Source organism: Oryctolagus cuniculus, chromosome 18 (assembly GCF_964237555.1).
Source record: "Oryctolagus cuniculus chromosome 18, mOryCun1.1, whole genome shotgun sequence".
Classification (NCBI taxonomy): domain Eukaryota; kingdom Metazoa; phylum Chordata; class Mammalia; order Lagomorpha; family Leporidae; genus Oryctolagus; species Oryctolagus cuniculus.
The window spans coordinates 21,035,995-21,053,564 of record NC_091449.1 but is presented as its reverse complement, the minus strand read 5'-3'; the positions used below and the strand labels follow the sequence as shown (position 1 = coordinate 21,053,564).

Sequence of the window (17,570 nt, the reverse complement as noted above, 5' to 3'; positions counted from 1 at the left end):
GCTTTGGCCTGGCTCAGTCCTGGCTATCGCAGGCATTTTGGGAATGAACCAGTAGATGGAAGATCTCTGTTTATATCTCTCTCTTCCAAATAAATTAAAAAGTGGTTAATTACTCATTTGATTAAATCAATATATATATAAAATGATGCACATGTCCAAAGGGCAATCATTAAACTGCATAGCATAACAACAAACTACTGCACGTTTCTGCCTACTATTTGTCACCTGACGACGAGTGGCAGAACTACTTGTACTGCACCCTTTGTGCCAGATTTCAGATCCATCAGTTCACCCATAAGACAAAACCCAGTAAGGGTAGCTGTCTCTGCCCACCATCATTCGACTCTAATACTCAATTCCTTTCCATCTCATCATCTTTCTCAGTTATTTTCAGATCCCCTCATGTGGTCCCCTCATGTGGTCAAAGCAGGATTATAAAACAATGTGGTTGTTATGAAATAATTTAAAGAATGTATAACAGTAGATACTTATATTCTACTTCTACCTCTTGTCAGCTGTTAAGAATTTACCCAAGTAACTTTTCATGAGTTAATGTTCTTATCTATAAAACGGTGAAAACAAATTGAGTAAGTTGTCACTAGACCATCACCAACAGTTAAAAATAAACACTGAATCCGCTTTGTTGGGAAACCAAACCATCTCAACTTACTCCGTTTCTACTTGGCAGCGACTTGTAGCAGCCCCCCGTTTGCAAAATTGTGAGAACTGGTGGGAGGTACAGCAAAGGGTCATTTCCACAGTGAGAAATGACCACCACATCGCAGCCACGCGCTATGGGAGGCCACGAGTAGGATTCCGTGTGGCTGGGTCCAGGGTACTTGTTTCTTTGAAGAGTCTACGAAACACAAAACCCCAAAACCACAATAAAGTACAGGAAACCAACAAAAACTCCATGTCATTGTTCACTTTAGTCCAATAACCACTACAGATTAGCCTCTACTGAATATGGTATTCCCCATAGGTGGCACACTGACCTCTGCTTCAAGCACTCTGGGACATCAGTGTGGCTCTTCCTCCCTATTTGTCTAATAATCAGTCCGTCTATCAGCTTCGCTTGGAAGGCTTTTTAAAAACACACTTCTATTTGCTCCTTTTCCTACGTCTCCGACACTAAAATCCAAATGTTCCACCGGCTTTCCAACCATGTCAGGATCTCCCCAAGGCTGGGCTCCTCAGCACCCTTTCTCTGTGACCTCCTCCTCCCCGAAGCCACTGCGATCCAGGCTGTTTCTATGCATTCAGCATTCGACTGCCATCCCGGGAGTTCCCTTCTTGGCTTAAGCCTTCGCTCTGATGGAGAACAGGGGATGTACATTCTGTGGAGCTCTGAACATCTGAAGGCGTTTTCAGTCCACCTCTCCCCTCCCTGACATAATGAGGAAGGGACTCACTTCTCACCAGAGGGCTCAAGGCCACACCCCTTGTTCTTGCGGAGACATCCGAGATCATTCCGACTGCTGGTCCTGGGAGGACCAGGTCCTCTTCTTCTAGAAGCCTCCACGATCTCCAAGACCCCTGGGTGTAGCTGCCTCACAGCCACACACCTGCCATCCTCTGTCCGTGATGGCAGACTAACCGCTAATTTGCAGAGTCATGGCCGCAGGCGGGACAATGGCCACAGCTCACCCTTCAGAGAACCATCTGCCCCCTTCCATCTCTCTCTAGAAATCCCACTTTCAGACCTTGGACTGGTCAAAAATCTTTTTTGTTTTTTAAAATTATTTCCATCTCTTTGCCTTTGTGGTTCTACTTTGATAGTTAGCTTCTCTTTTATATCTCAAACCAACTGCTGATTTTGAAAGTTTCTGTAATTGCTTGGATTTCCATGTTTTTATTTTCTCACTGTTCCTTTTTTTATAGCACCGTGTCATGTTAACTGGATGCAGTTTTCTTCTCTGATTCTGGAGGATCCTTTTACATTCTCACATGTTCTTCTATCTTGGCATTGTCTATTTCCTTCAGAGTTTGGTCTCTCTTGTTTGTGAACTACTGCAGAGGCCAACACTAAAACCTGGCTAGAAGCTTGGTGGGTGGGACAACCTGTCATCATGTGAGTGTCATGTCACTGAGGGAATGCAGGCCAGGAGGTGGGCATCTGCACTGGGAGAATTCCAGACAGAATCATCTAGAGGCTACTTCTCCAGGGCCATGTGGTTTTTCCAGAAAGAGTCTCCAATCTCTCTCTCCTGGAAACAATACAAACTGGCTCTGCATGTTCAGGGAACAGGGCAGGAAAGTTCACAGCCTCACTCTGTCCACTATCATCGGCCACAGTGCACCACTTGTTTTTCCATCTTCGAAAGGCCTGTAGACACTTCTGTCCACTAATACCTGTCTCTCTTTGTATACATTTTTTTCCAGAAACCTTTTATTTAAGGACCATACACTTCATGCAATTCATAACTTTAGAAATATACTGATTCTTTGCACAGTACCCACCCTCCCACCCCTTTTCCTCCTCTTTCTCCTATTCCCATTGTTATTTTTTACTAAGATCTACTTTCAATTAACTATAATCATATGACTAACTCTATACTAAGAGTTCAAGAAATTGCATGAAAAAAAACTGTTCTTCAACAGTTAAGACAAGGGCTATTCAAAGTCACTGTATCTCAGAATGTCAATTTCACTTCTATAGATTACCTTTCAGGTGCTCTATTGGTTATCACAGGTCAGGGAGAAAATATGGTATTTGTCTTTTTGGGACTGGCTTATTTCACTAAGTATGATGTTTTTCAGTTTCACTCATTTTGTTGTAAACAACAGAATTTCATTTTTTTTTAATCGTTGTGTAGTATTCCATGGTGTACATATCCCACAATTTCTTTATCCAGTCATCAGCTGATGGACATTTGGGTTGATTCCATATATTAGCTATTGTGAATTGAGCTGCATGTAGTATGTCTTGAAATCTGGTATTGTGATGCCTCTGGCTTTGTTTCTGTTGTATAAGATTGCTTTAGCTATTCAGGGTCTCTTGTGTTTCCATATGAATTTCAGCATCATTTTTTCTGTATCTAAGGATGTCTTTGGTATTTTGATTGTTATCACAATGAATCTGTAAATTGCTATCAGCAGTATGGACATTTTGATGATATTGATTCTTCCAATACATGAACATGGAAGATTTTTCCATTTTTTTCTTCCTTTCTTTCTTTAATGTTTTGTAATTCTCATTGTAGAGTTCACTGATATCCTTGGTTAAATTTATTTAGAAGTATTTAATTTTTTTGTGGCTATTGTGAATGGGATTGATCTTAGAATCAAGCCATGGCATTGTCTATGTATACAAAGGCTACTGATTTTTTGTGTTGATTTTTTATCTTGCCACTTCACCAAACTCATTTTTATGAGTTCCAATAGTTTTAATGGAGTCTTTTGGATGCCCTATATATAGAATCATTTCATCTGCAAACATCCTCCTTCCCAATTTATATCCTTCTGATTTATTTTTCTTGTCTAATGGTTCTGGCTAAAACTTCCAGGATTATACGGAATAATGATGGTGATAGTGGGTATCCCTGTCTGGTTCCAGATCTTAGTGGGAATACTTCCAACTTTTCCTTATTCAATAGGATGCTAGCTGTGGGTTTATCATAAATTGCCTTGATTGTATTGAAGAATGTTCATTCTATACCCAATTTGCTCAAAGTTTTTATCATGAAAGGATATTGTATTTTATCAAATGCTTTCTCAGCATCTATTGAGATAATCATATTGTTTTTGTTCTTCAGTTTGTTAATGTGAGGTAGCACATAGATTGATTTGTGAATGTTGAACTATTCCTGCATACCAGGGATAAAACCTACTTGGTCCTGGTGAATAATATTTCTGATGAGTTGCTGCATTCAGTTGGCTAGTATTTCATTGAGGATTTTTACATCTATGTTCATCAAGGAAATTGGTCTATAGTTCTCTTTCGCTGTTGTGTTTTTTTTCAAGTTTAGGAATTGAGGTGATACTGGCTTCATGAAAGGAGATTGGGAGGTTTCCCTTCATTTCAATTGTTTTGAATAGTTTGAAAATAATTGGAGTCAGTTTTTTAAAAGTTTGGTAGAATTCAGCAGTGAAGCCATCTGGTCCTGGGCGTTTCTTGATCAGTTATTACTGATTCAATTTCCATCTTGGTTTTTGGTTTGTTCAGGTTTTCTATGTCTTCATGGCTCAATTTAGGTAGGTTGTATGTATCCAGGAATCTATCCATTGCTTCTAGGTTTCCCAATTTGTTGGCATATAGTTCTTTGTAGTAATTTCTGAGATTCTTTTTATTTCTGTGGTGTCTGCTGTTACATTTCCTTTTTCATCTCTGATTTTATTGTTAGGTCTTCTCCCTCTTTTTTCTCTTTTCCTTTTGGTTAGTTTGGCCAATGGTCTGCCTGTCAATTTTGTTTATTTTTTCAAAAAAACAGCTCTTTGTTTCTCTGGGTTTTTTTGTTTGTTTTTGTTTTGTTTTTTATTTTTTTATAGGTAGAGTTATAGACTGTAAGAGAGACAGAGAGAAAGGTCTTCCTTCCATTGGTTCACCCCCTAAATGGCCACTACGGCCAGCGCTGTGCTGATCTGAAGCCAGGAGCCAGGTGCTTCTTCTCAGTCTCCCATGCGGGTGCAGGGGCCCAAGCACTTGGGCCATCCTTCACTGCCTTCCCGGGCCACAGCAGAGAGCTGGACTGGAAGAGGAGCAACTGGGACTAGAACCCAGTGCCCATATGGGATGCCAGCGCCACAGGCGGAGGATTAACCAAGTGAGCCACGGCACTGGACCCTTCCCTGATGTTTTGTACTGCTTTTTTTGTTTCAATTTTGTTTTTTTTTCTTCTCCATTTTTAATTATTTCTTTTCTTGGGGCCAGCGCCGTGGCACAGTGGGTTAACGCCCGGCCTGAAGCGCTGGCATCCCATATGGGCACCAGTTCGAGAAATGGCTGTTCCACTTTCTGTCCAGCTCTCTGCTATGGCCCAGAAAAGCAGTAGAAGATGGCCCAAGTCCACGGGGTCCACCTGCATGGGAGACTGAGAAGAAGCTCCTGGCACCTGGCTTCAGATCGGCACAGTTCTGGCTGTTGTGGCCGTCTGGAGAGTGAACCATCGGATCAAAGACCTCCCCCCCCCTCTCTCTGCCTCTCCTCTCTCTGTGTAATTCTGACTTTCAAATAAATAATCTTTAAAAAATCATTTCTCTTCTCCTACTAATTTTGGGTTTAGTTTGCTGTGGTTTTTCTAGGTCCTTGAGATGCAATAATAGTTCATTATTTGGTGCCTTTCTAATTTCTTGATGTAGACACCGAGTGCTGTGAACTTTCCTCTTAACACTGTTTTAGCTGTATCCCGTAAGTTTTGATGCATCGTCATTTGCTTCCAGAAATTTTTTGATTTATTCAATGACCCACTGTTCATTCAGGAGCATGTTGTTCAGTCTCCATGTGTTTACCTATGTTCTAGAGATTCTTGAGTTGATTTCCAGCTTCATTCCACTGTGATTCGAGAGGATGTATGGTATGATTTTGATATTTTTGAATCTGCTGAGACCTGCTTTATGGCCTAACTTGTGGTGTATCATAGAGAAAGTTCCATGCATTGGTGAGAAGAACGTGTATTCTGCATCTGTAGGATGAAAAGTTCTGTAGATATCTGTTAGATCCATTTGGTCTGTAGTGTCAATTAACTGTGTTATTTGCTTGTTGATTTTCTGTCTGGTTGATCTGTCCAATGCTTAAAGTGGGATATTGGAGTCCCCCATTACTACTGTATTAGAGTCTATGTCTCCCTTTAGATTCATCAACATTTTTTTAAGCAACCAGGTGACCTGTAATGAGGTGCATATACATTTATAATAGTCACATCTTCCTGTTGAATTGATCCCTTAATCATTACATAGTGCCCTTCTTTGCATATTTTTTTTTTTTTAAATTTTTGACAGGCAGAGTGGACAGTGAGAGAGAGAGACAGAGAGAGAAAGGTCTTCCTTTGCCGTTGGTTCACCCTCCAATGGCTGCCGCTGCAGCCGGCGCACCGCGCTGATCCGATGGCAGGAGCCAGGAGCCAGGTGCTTTTCCTGGTCTCCCATGGGGTGCAGGGCCCAAGCACCTGGGCCATCCTCCACTGCACTCCCTGGCCATAGCAGAGAGCTGGCCTGGAAGAGGGGCAACCGGGATAGAATCCGGCGCCCCAACCGGGACTAGAACCCGGTGTGCCGGCGCCGCAAGGTGGAGGATTAGCTTATTGAGCCACGGCGCCGGCCCTTCTTTGCATATTTTAACAGTTTTTGTGTTAAAGTCTATTTTGTCTGATATTAGGATGGCTACACCAGCTCTTTTTTGGTTTCTGTTAGCATGGAATATCTTTTTCCATCCTTTCACTTTCAGTCTGCGTGCATCTTTCTTGGTGAGATGTGTTTCTTGTAGGCAGCAAATAGATGGGTTTTATTTTTTAATCCAGACAGTCTGTATCTTTTAACTGGAGACCTGAGGTCATTTACATCCAAGGTGACTAATGATAAATAACGACTTGACTTGGCCCTGCCATTTTTCCATAAATATTCCTATTGTTTCCTTTGGATTTCTTTTGTACTTTTACTGGGAGATTTTTTGCCTTCACTTTCTTTCATAGTGATGACCATGTTTTGTGTTTCTTTATGTAGCAACTAGGACTAGCTAGAAATGGTGCCTGCATGGGATGCCAGCACTGCAGGAGGCATTTTTACCCACTACACCACAGCGCTGGCCCCAACATATTCTTTTAATTTCTGTTTGTTATGGAAGGTCTTTATTTTACCTTCATTCATAAATTACAGCTTTGCAGGGTACAGTATTCTGGGTTGACAGTTTTTTCCTCTTATAAATTGGAATATATCTCACCATTCTCTCCTAGCCTGTAAGGTTTCTGATGAGTAGTCAGCTATGAGTCTAACTGGAGATCCTCTGAAAGTAACCTGGCATTTCTCTCCTGCATTTTTTCCACATGTTTTACTGTAGGGAGTTTACAATTTGTCACAGTGAAGATCTTTTCTAGTCATGTCTATTAGGAGTTCTATGTGCTTCCTGTACTTGGACATCCCCTTCTTTGTCCAAATTGGGGAAAGTTTTGTGTAATTATTTCATTAAAAAGGCCTTCTAATCCATTCTCTCTTTCCACAGCTTCAGGAACTTCTAAAACCTATCTATTGGGTCGCTTATGAGTATCCCATAAATCTCCAACAGTGTTTTTCAGTTTTCTAATTTCTTCTTCTTTTTCTTTTGGTCTGAATGTAAAATTTCCAGATACTTCTCTTCATATATTCTTTCTTCTGTTTCACCAAGTCTGTTGTTAAGGCTTTCCAGTACATTTTTTATTTGACCTCCTGAATTTTTCATTTCTAATATTTTGATTTCTCTTTGAATAGTCCATTTCATGGGAAAATTTTTCATTCATGTCATGTACATATTTCTTTACCTCTTGAATTTGCTTTTGATCACTTTTAAGTAATTCTACAATCAATTTTTTGAAATCCATTTGGCATTTCATCAATCTCTTCATCTTTACATTTTAGTACTGAAGTGCTATGTTCTTTGGAGGATGTCATGTTATCTTCCTTATTCTTGTTTCTTGAATTGCTGTTTATTATTAGGCATCTGTGGTGATACTTTTTGTTCTTATTTTTTCTCTGTGATAGCTTTTATTTTTGGACTAAGCCTTTGTGGAGTGTCTGCTCTTTCAGTGAATATATTCAGGCATGAGTTGGGTGTAGTCAAGAAGTTCTGTTCAGTGCTCCAAGGTGAGGGGAGTCCCCAAGGTTACACTTATGTTGGGCATGGTAAATCTTTTATTATTATTATTATTATTATTATTATTATTATTATCAGAGGGGAGGTTTATTCTGCTGTTGGTCTAGACTCAGCTCATCACCTCCTCTCCTCAAAGTAGACCAAGGCCTGGGTGCTAGCCCTAGTAGATACAATTTTCATCCATGCTGCCACAAGAACACCCAAAGGATCTGTGCAGTTCTCAGTGTAAACCCGGATCCTGAAGCAGTGACCCTCACTAGGCAATCTGGGAGCCCTGAACATGTGCAACCGCCCACAGTGACTGCCCCAAGTCCCAGCCACACCCTGCGCCCTCCCATGCAGTCCCATCCTGGCACACAAGGCTCCCACAGTTACAAGTCCCCAGTACCCTGTCAGTTCTCCCAGCCAGACTCAGGCATCTCCTCTCAGCTGGTTGCTGGGCATGCACACATGAGCTGGAGCAGCTGTTACGTATGTTCACTGGCTAGTTACAGGGCACTGGTGCCAGGTGGTTGTGCACAGAGAAACGCGCCCCATTTTTTTCCCTCTAGGTTGGCAGGTATACTGTCCTCCACAGGGCTCCAAGTTGGATTCACACCAGGCTCTTCCCACAGCTTTATCACCATTGGCTTGGGCTGCTGCAGTCTGGTCTCACCTCACTCTCCAAAGCTGGTGCTGAGGCTCTCAGCTGCTGGGGTCCTGAGTTGTGCACATCTACACCCTCCACCTAGGTCCGTGGTGTCCCTCTTAATTTGTATGGAGTTTCCTCTGCCATTTTCTCTTCCCTGAGATTGCACTCTCTCCACTTCTTTAACTATCTTCCCCTAGTCTAGAGCAGTAAGCTCCTTCCATAATACACCATCTTGAAAACTCCTGTATCCATTTTTTAAAAAAATATTTTGAACCTTTCTTTTCTACCAGGAAGTAATCATACATGATGAATTTGCCAAGTGAAAGCATCGTCTGTGAGGCAGTTTGGAGAAGACCAATTCAGAAGTACGTGTGTTACATCTGCCCTGGCCACTGGCTGTTCCTTGGAGCCCCTTTTCAGAGGCACATTTGAACATGGGCTTCGCAAGGCTTGCAGTCACAAAACAGCTTCTCCCAAAAGTACTGTTCACTTAGACTCAGCCTGGGCTGAAGAGTCAACGAGAAGTTAGCAGCAAAAGCTTAGGGGAGGGGGCCAGCACTGTGGCGCAGCAGGTTAAAGCCAGTGTCCCATATGGGTGCTGGTTCTAGTCCCAGCTGTTCCTCTTCCTATCCAGCTCTCTCCTATCACCTTGGATAGTAGTGAAAGATGGCCCAAGTCTTTGGGTCCCTGTACCCATGTGAGAGACCCAGAAGAAGCTCCTGGCTCCTGGCTTTGGATAGGCACAGCTCCGGCCATTGCAGCCATCTGGGGAGTGAACCAGTGGATGGAAGACCTCTCTCTCTTCTCTACCTCTCTCTGTAACTCTTTCAAATAAATAAAATAAATCTCTAAAAAAATTATTTAAAAAAAAAGCTTAGGGGAGGACTTCAAAGCAAAGTAGAACCATAGATGTGTTTATGAAGAACTCCATGCTGGAGGAGGACGGTGCCTCTTCAGGAGTTGGGTTCACAAGCGCACTTACCTTTTTCAGGTCCGCTGAAAGAGGGGACGTGTCAATGGTCAAGCAGGGCTCGATCCTGTTCCAGAGCACTGCAACAGGCGGTTGCACAGCCGACTTCAACTTCTGCAACTAAGCAGATACAGGCATCACACAACCATGTCTGCCCTGAAGTACAGGGTAGCAACAACTTTACAAAACTGAAAAAAAAAAAAAAAGTTCACAGTGTGAAAACCCAAGTCCATTAACTTACAAAATGCACCCACACTGCCAAGTTGAAAACACAATAACCAAATACCTAAAGAAGTTAAAAAAAAAATAACCATTTCTTTAAAGCAGTGATTCACTGGGTAATTTCTGAAAAGGTGTCTCCAGGTAAAGTCCTTCATCTATGAGTTTCTCTCCTCATACCAAGTCTGGAGGGAGAAAAGTGAGGGACTGACAGAGAAAACTGTTCCCTCTCTCTTCTAACATTTTTAGGGCCTGAAATACCTGCTGTAGATCAGAGATTCCATCAGCTCTCAAAGGGTCCGGATTTAAGAACTGCAGTAGTCTGCAAAACAGTTGAGAAGGAACGACCTGAAGGAAAAAGTGTTTGTTTCCTCCCTTGCACTGTTATTTTAATTCTTCCTAAGTAGAGGTAAAATGGACTACACATCCCAAGGCAAAGCTATAAAATCATGGCTTGCCCTGTTGTGTCTGGTTTATGAAGACACCAGCCCATGGGAGCCATGCCAGCTGCATGCTTCCCACTTCCCACCCCGAGCCTGCATCTGTGCTGCAGCAACCCTGGGCCCAGGCCCTTGTGCAGAAAGGGGGCCAGACCATGCTCGGGAATGACTGGTCTACTTCAGTATCTTTATTCTATGGCTGAGAAGACAGGATCAGGGAGGACTTGCCCACTACAGCTTCTGCTAACTCAGAGAAGAAAATCAACACTGCTTTCCTTCAGCCTAGGCCCCAGCCCCAAGTGGGTAAGGACTAGTGACAGCCACAGAGAACTCACAAGCCAGAGGAGATCACAGATGGTGGAGATCTCTCTCTCTCTCTCTCTCTCTCTCTCTCTCTCTCTCTCTCTCACACACACACACACACACACACACACACACACACCCAGGGGTCCTCTTTCCTGAAACTTCATTCCTGGAAATGGAGTTGCTTAATGCACAAGCTACAAGACCCAGATGTCCACTCACTGATGAAAAGACAGAGAAAATGTGCTGTATCCATGCAATAGAATATTACTCAGTCATAAAGAAGAACAAAGTACTCATCTATACTATGACAGAGATGAATTTTGAAAGCACTGTACTGAATGAAAGAAGTCAGTTACATATATTACATGTTTCCTTTTATATACAATCAATGGTCAGAATAGGAAAACCCACAGAAAGTAGATCAGTGGTTGCCAGGGGCTACTGCAAATGGATCCGAGTTTCTTTTTGTGCTGCTGAAAACATTCTGGAATTAGACCATGCTCATGGTTGTACAAGTCTCTGAATATACTAAAGCCACTGAACTATGTACGTTTTAAAGTACATGAGGGTGGGCCGGCGCCGCGGCTCACTAGGCTAATCCTCCGCCTAGCGGCGCCGGCACACCGGGTTCTAGTCCCGGTCGGGGCGCCGGATTCTGTCCCGGTTGCCCCTCTTCCAGGCCAGCCCTCTGCTGTGGCCAGGGAGTGCAGTGGAGGATGGCCTAGGTGCTTGGGCCCTGCACCCCATGGGAGACCAGGAAAAGCACCTGGCTCCTGGCTCCTGCCATCGGATCAGCGCGGTGCGCCGGCCGCAGCGCGCCGGCCGCGGCGGCCATTGGAGGGTGAACCAACGGCAAAGGAAGACCTTTCTCTCTGTCTCTCTGTCTCTCTCTCTCACTGTCCACTCTGTCAAAAAAAATAAAAATTTAAAAAAAAAAAAAAAAAAGTACATGAGGGTGGGGCCGGCACTGTGGCTCAGTGGGTTAACACCCTGGCCTGAAGCGCCGGCACCCCATATGGGCACCAGTTCAAGACCTGGCTGCTCCACTTCCCATCCAGCTCTCTGCTATGGCCTGGGAAAACAGTAGAAGACGGCCCAAGTCCTTGGGCCCCTACACCCGTGTGGGAGACCCGGAAGAAGCTCCTGGCTTTGGATTGGTGCAGTTCTGGCCGTTGCAGCCAATTGGGGAGTGAACCATCTGATGGAAGATCTCTCTCTCTCTCTGCCTCTCTTCTCTCTGTGTAACTCTGACTTTTGAATAAACAAATCTTTAAAAAAATAAAGTATATGAGGGTACATCAAGAAGTTCATGGAAAATGGAATTAAGAGATAGAGTCTTGATACAAAACATTTTTGAATTCCATGTATAGCTTTTTGCAAAATATGCATTCCTGTGAACATTTTGAAGACCCTTATTAATACTTTACAGGGTAAACTCTTGTTATATACTATCTCAGTAAAGTTATTTTTAAAGACAAAGAGAGAATCATAGAAGAGACAACATTCCAAAACAAAACCTTACAAGACAGAAAACAGATGGGCAGGTGGTTAACTGCCATGGCCAACCCAAGACAAATGATGCTGAGCTAGCCACGGGAGGCTCAACTCTATCTACACAGAGAAATCTCCAGAAAGTCCAGGGTTGAGGACCAGGCTCCTTTGGTTATGGCAACATCACAGGGAACTAAACAAAGAGGGCAATCTCTGGATCCCCTGGTTCTTCTCAGTGCTCCCACCCTAGGGTACTATCAGGGGCTGGTTCTTGGGAGACAATGAAAGCAGTCTTCACACTGGGGCACCAGAGGCACAGCCGAGGAGGAAGCGTTACCAACTCCAGGTTCTCTGACTCACTTGCAAGCAGCATTTGGCAAGAGGCCACGATGCAACCCAGACAAGGCTTACTGGGGGCTTATCCTCAAACACTAGAGACAGCACAGCAAGAAGAGGTTTCGCCACCTGACTCCCTCACGGGAGCTGAACAGGTACTTTTACAGGGTTGAGGAGGTGTGAACTCCCCACACACAGCGTGTGGATCAGCACCCAGACTGCACTTCTGGTTCATTCTCCTTGGCACATGCCATTTTCGTTTGGTTTGCACTTAGCTCAGTGCTCTGTGTAGGTGACTATGGGTTTCTGTACACATGACACACTCAAAAAACAGTGTGCTACTCACTACCATCACCCCAGGAAGGCCACATACGGGTCACCCAGGGGTGTTCTGGGCAGGCATGCAGACTGGGGAAGTTCCTATCATGGCAGTAGGGGATCTTCTGCAGTCAGGGTTTAGATAGTCCTTGTTCCTGACTGGTTTGGAGCTGGGGATGGACACACAGTAAGTCAGGAAGAGCTTAAGGAGAGGGGGACAAAGGTCTCATCGTGTGTAGTGCTGTGTGCTGAGGAAGGACAGCTGAACTCTAAACCTTGGAGGTGTAAAAATCCCTTGCCCTCAATTAGACCTTGGCTCTTCTGATGGAGGGGTGGGTGACAGCCCCAGCCAGTGTCAGCCTGACACAGAGCTGCTGGAGCTCATCTGTTCTTCCCTTGAGGAGATGTCTCAGCTCCATCACTGGCTCGCAGTAGTAGGTGGGCTCCTTGGGAGCGGCCTATGGGGCTTAGAAGAGACCTGCTTTACTGGGAGAGGTAGGCCCAGCTGGGGACTCCTTTGCATTTTACTGCAGTAAGGGTGGCCAAGATCCCTCAATAATGGTCCTTTCCACTCTAAGTTGTAAGCAAAACATGGTCCCCTGGTTGAAACTGGGCATGGGATGATGTCTCCTGAGGAGTTGGCAAACCTGCGCTCCATGTTCCAGGATGACTCTCGACCTGTCCCGGGTTGATCAGGCCCCTGTCTGTGAGGTCAGTGGTAAGGAAAGGTCTTCCACACATCACACCCCTGGGGGCAGTGTGGACCCTGAGGATTGCTTTGGGAAGCTTTTGGTCCATGGTTTGTGTGTTTCTTGGCAGAGCTTGGCTATGGTTTTCTCAAGGATGTGATTCATTTGCTCAACCTTTCCAGTACACTCGGGGAGCCAGGAGGCATGTAACTTATGGCATATTCCTGGGGGCCTGAGAGGGTCTGGGCAACACTTGCTAAGAAGGATGGCCCATTATTACTCTGGAGGGATTGAGTCTAAAATGAGGGATTATCTCCCAAAAGAGGAGTCTACAAAGTTCTACGGCCTTTTCAGTGCAGTGGGAAGGCACCCTCCACTCTGTAAAGGTACAGGTGAACACCAAAAAGTACTGGAGTCCAGATCTAGGGAGCATCTTGTAAAACCCATCTGTCAGTCTTCTGGGTGTGTCCCTCCATGGTGGAGTGGTTTTATCAATGATAAAGACAGGATGGTCTGGGGGATTATTGTGGACACATGACTTCACAGGGCAGGGTCACCTACTTTATGGTTTTTCCCTGTAAAGACCCCATAGATCAGTTTCTACCAGTTCTCTCTCCCACAGCGGGCAGCATCATGGAAGAGTTTAATGAGCTTCTGTTGGTCTGATCCTGGGAGAACTCCACTATTTTTGAGGAACCACTGATATCCTCATCTCGTATCCCAACCTCAGCCTCCTCATATTCTTGCTGGGGCTACTGGGGACGGCTGGGGAACGTGGAAGGATCTATCATTGGGGTCAGCACCTTGTCAGGCTCCGCAGGCTGATCCCCCTCCCCCGTTTGGTGGCCTTCTCTTCCTACTGTTTCCCTGGTCCACGCTGGATGCATCCTCTCAGTAAACAACTGCCACCTGCTGAGGAAGCTGAGCTGCCTCTCAAAGAAGCATGATTAGGTCTTCATGTTTAATACCAGAGTTTTCAGCTCATGACATTCCCCTTTCCTACCATATGGGTGGTGTGGGCATGCAGTTACCAGAAACCTGTACTTTGAATAGGTCTAAATATTGAATGTTTTACTTTTTCCCAATTATAAGGCCTGAATCTGAGCGATCAGTTTGTCCTCTTGGTCTGAGGTTTGGGATGATAGTGCTCCTGCTCTATGGCATCAGTTAAACTCTCCACAGCATAGCCTGCCACCCACACTGCTCCCTCTGTAACAGCCCTTCCATCCGTGTGCCATTCAGCACGCAGGTTCTCGAGGGGCTCGTCCCAGAGGTCAGGCCTGCTGGAGGAGGTCTGTCTTACAGTGACGCTGCAGGCCCCTCACCTGGGCTGGACAACACACTGACGCTGCAGGCCCCTCACCTGGGCTGGACAACACACTGACGCTGCAGGCCCCTCACCTGGGCTGGACAACACACTGACACTGCGGGCCCCTCACCTGGGCTGGACAACACACTGACGCTGCGGGCCCCTCACCTGGGCTGGACAACACACTGACGCTGCGGGCCCCTCACCTGGGCTGGACAACACACTGACGCTGCGGGCCCCTCACCTGGGCTGGACAACACACTGACGCTGCGGGCCCCTCACCTGGGCTGCAAGGCGGACACATGTTCAGGTTTAAGAGTCTGACAGACCTGTCAGGACAATCTGGTAGAAGTCTTCTTCCTGTCAGCCAATGGTGCCCTTTGACTTCTAACACTGTCTGCACCTGTTGAAGGGTTTGTGCCTCTATGGGTTGTCCCAGCATCAATTTAGAGGCCTTGTTGACCAACAAGGGAATGGCAGCTCTGTTCTTAGGCAACTGGGCTATCCCTGAACCAGAGAGCTCAGTGGTTCTGAAAAGAATGCACCAGTCTCTGGATAGGTCTTAGCCTTTGAATCAGAACTCCTAAGGCAGCTCCTAACCTACCAGACATACAAATGAATGGCTTTTCTAGGTTTGGAAGTCCTAGAGCCATGGCGTAGCCCAGCTCTGGCTGTAGGGCCTCCAAGGCCTGCTAGCATTCCGGGTTCCAGAGGTACTTGCTCATCATGCTTTCATGCTTCACATAGGGGTTTTGCCAATAATCCATAACTTGGGATCCAGATGCAGCAGAAACCTGACATTCCCAGGAATCCTTGAAGCTGTCCTAGTTTTGGGCACCAACAGGAAATAACTGCTTTTTTCTATTCCACAGTTAGGACACAAGACCCTGGGTCTACATGTAGACAAACTTGGGCTTTTGAGGGGGAGACTTTGTACCTTATTTATTTTTTATAGTATTATAATCAGAATCTCACTGAGAGGGGCTGGTGATCACAAACCATCTACCTATGATACTAAGGACCATTTTTAGGGTGAGTTCTCTCAGTTCTGTAAGATGGTCCCAAATGGTGGGTCTATCTCTGAAACTCTGAGGAGGCATGGTATAAGTGGACTGTATAGTTTCCCGAGTGTCCAGGTTTCTATACACAAAGGCAAAAAGGTATTAGGACTCTGAGTTAAGAGGAATTAATTTAAAAAGGCATCTTTTTGGTTCAGGACAGTATATAAATGAACCTTTCCTCTCCAGGTATCTGAGTAAGTAGAGTGTATGTGTTTGGGATAACATAGTGACAGGAAAAACCGCCTCACTCACTACCCACAGGTCCTATACTAAGCAGTACTCCCCGTTTGGCTTCCTGACTGGGAGAACCAGGGTGCTGCAGGGTAAACTGACAGGCTTAATCAATCCAAGCTCCAGGGACTTCCAGAGCAGGGGCAGATTCCTTTCGTGGCCACTGTCTGATGGGTACTGTCTCTTTCACGGATATTCTACTGGGGAAATGTTATGGGCTAGCCCTGGGGTGGAAGTGTCCCATACAGATGGGTCTACTTGATTTTTAACACTCTCAGGAACACTGGCATGTTCTGGGTTCTTGGGGTTGAGAAGTACTGACAGGCAGCTGCCTGTGATGGCTCACCATCATTTGTACCTGGTCCTTTCTAGGGAGACAGCAACCCCAAGTTTAGCTCAGGAACATATAAAAGGGAGTGGGTTAGACTGGTCTCATCGGCAAGGGGGGAAGTAAACTCTTACCTTAGGTTGACTGTCTGTACCTGTTACCATGCAGTCGCAGTTGGAGAGGGGGCCGACAGGATGAGTCAGGACAGAGTAGGCGGCTCCGGTGAACACAAGGAACTCAGTTCCCCTACCTGCCACTTCTAGAGTGCCTGGGGTTCTGCTGGAGTGATGGTGAAGGATCGTGCTGAAGTCGGAACCGAGCAGGTGCCTGGGTCTCATCAGGAGGTGACCGCCTGCCTCCCATCCAAGAGGCTGGCCAGGAGGGGTCTCTTGCCAGGGTCCCCCAGTGGCCCTCTAGCCTGCAATAGGCACTCTGGCTGCATCTGTGGCTGGTGTACCCTCTCTGGTTGTCTGATCTTCTGGGCTTTTGGGGGTTCCTCCTGGAGTGGCTAATTATTTAGGGCAGCAGAAAGCTGCACCACTTTAGCCAATCTATTACCTCTGCTCATCTCCTCTGTCCTGTCTCAACTGCTGGAAGACCCTGAAGTCCTCCTCCGCCATGATCAACAATCGGGTCTGAGGTCCTGCCTCAGTGTTTGTTTCTTCTAATGTCGGGGCTGCCTGAATGATAAAACACCCAGCAAGTAAGGCTCACACTCAGCAGTCGGGATCTGTGCTCATGTATTTCCTAAAGGCCTCGGTGAGCCAGCCCAAAAAGCTGGCTGGTTCTCTTCCTTTTCCTGAATGGTCCCTGTTAACTGTGTCATAATTAACAGGCTGCATCACACACCTTTTCATCCCCTCTGTTATAAGGCAATAAGCTGTGCCATCCTGTCTCTCAGTCTGATCTACAATCCCACTGTGTTCCTGATCTGGAACCACTCTGTCCCTACCTGGGATACTGAGTGGTGACAAAACTGGTTGCTCGTTCTCTGGCCTTCTTGAGGAAATGCACTGGGGGCACAACAAACAACAACATCTTGCCTAGTAAGAGGGTCAAGCTTAGCTTTGTAAATTCACCTCTAAACCTCCACTATCTCAGAAAGCCAGCTAAACTGTTCTTGAGGTAGTCCCAGCTCAGTTACTGAGAAAGAAGCATGGACTTTGGGACTCCACCTTCCCCACCTGCTACTCCTCTTAAAGGAAAGCAGTCTGGGTCATAGAAGGTGGGGTGGGAGAGAAGACAGCTGTTTCTGCAGCCCAGTGGAGGCCCATCAGGAAGGGGACACAGGTGGGTTGTTCCTGATGGTGGTTGTGAAGGGGTGGAAGGCATGGAGGAGGTGACACCAGGGTTAGCGTCTGGGATGCCAACAGGATGAGGACAAAGTGGTAGAAGCCAATGGGGGTCAAGGAGCTGGGGTTCTAAAGATGAGGTCAGTAACTAACGGTCAGGGACTGCAGG

At 45.7% G+C, this 17,570-nt stretch overlaps 1 protein-coding gene across 3 annotated transcripts in view; it reads right to left on the bottom strand.

Annotated features, from left to right (window-relative positions):
• TDRD12 (tudor domain containing 12) overlaps nucleotides 1–17,570 on the bottom strand; it is a 104,165-nt gene that overhangs the window by 29,976 nt on the left and 56,619 nt on the right. For all 3 annotated transcript variants that reach the window (XM_070062518.1, XM_070062519.1, XM_070062520.1), the window contains 3 exons: nucleotides 9,862–9,922; nucleotides 9,394–9,501; nucleotides 671–856 (listed from right to left, as the gene is read on the bottom strand). In XM_070062518.1, the coding sequence (XP_069918619.1) occupies nucleotides 671–856; nucleotides 9,394–9,501; nucleotides 9,862–9,922 (355 nt within the window). The remainder of the gene's footprint in view (nucleotides 1–670; nucleotides 857–9,393; nucleotides 9,502–9,861; nucleotides 9,923–17,570) is intronic.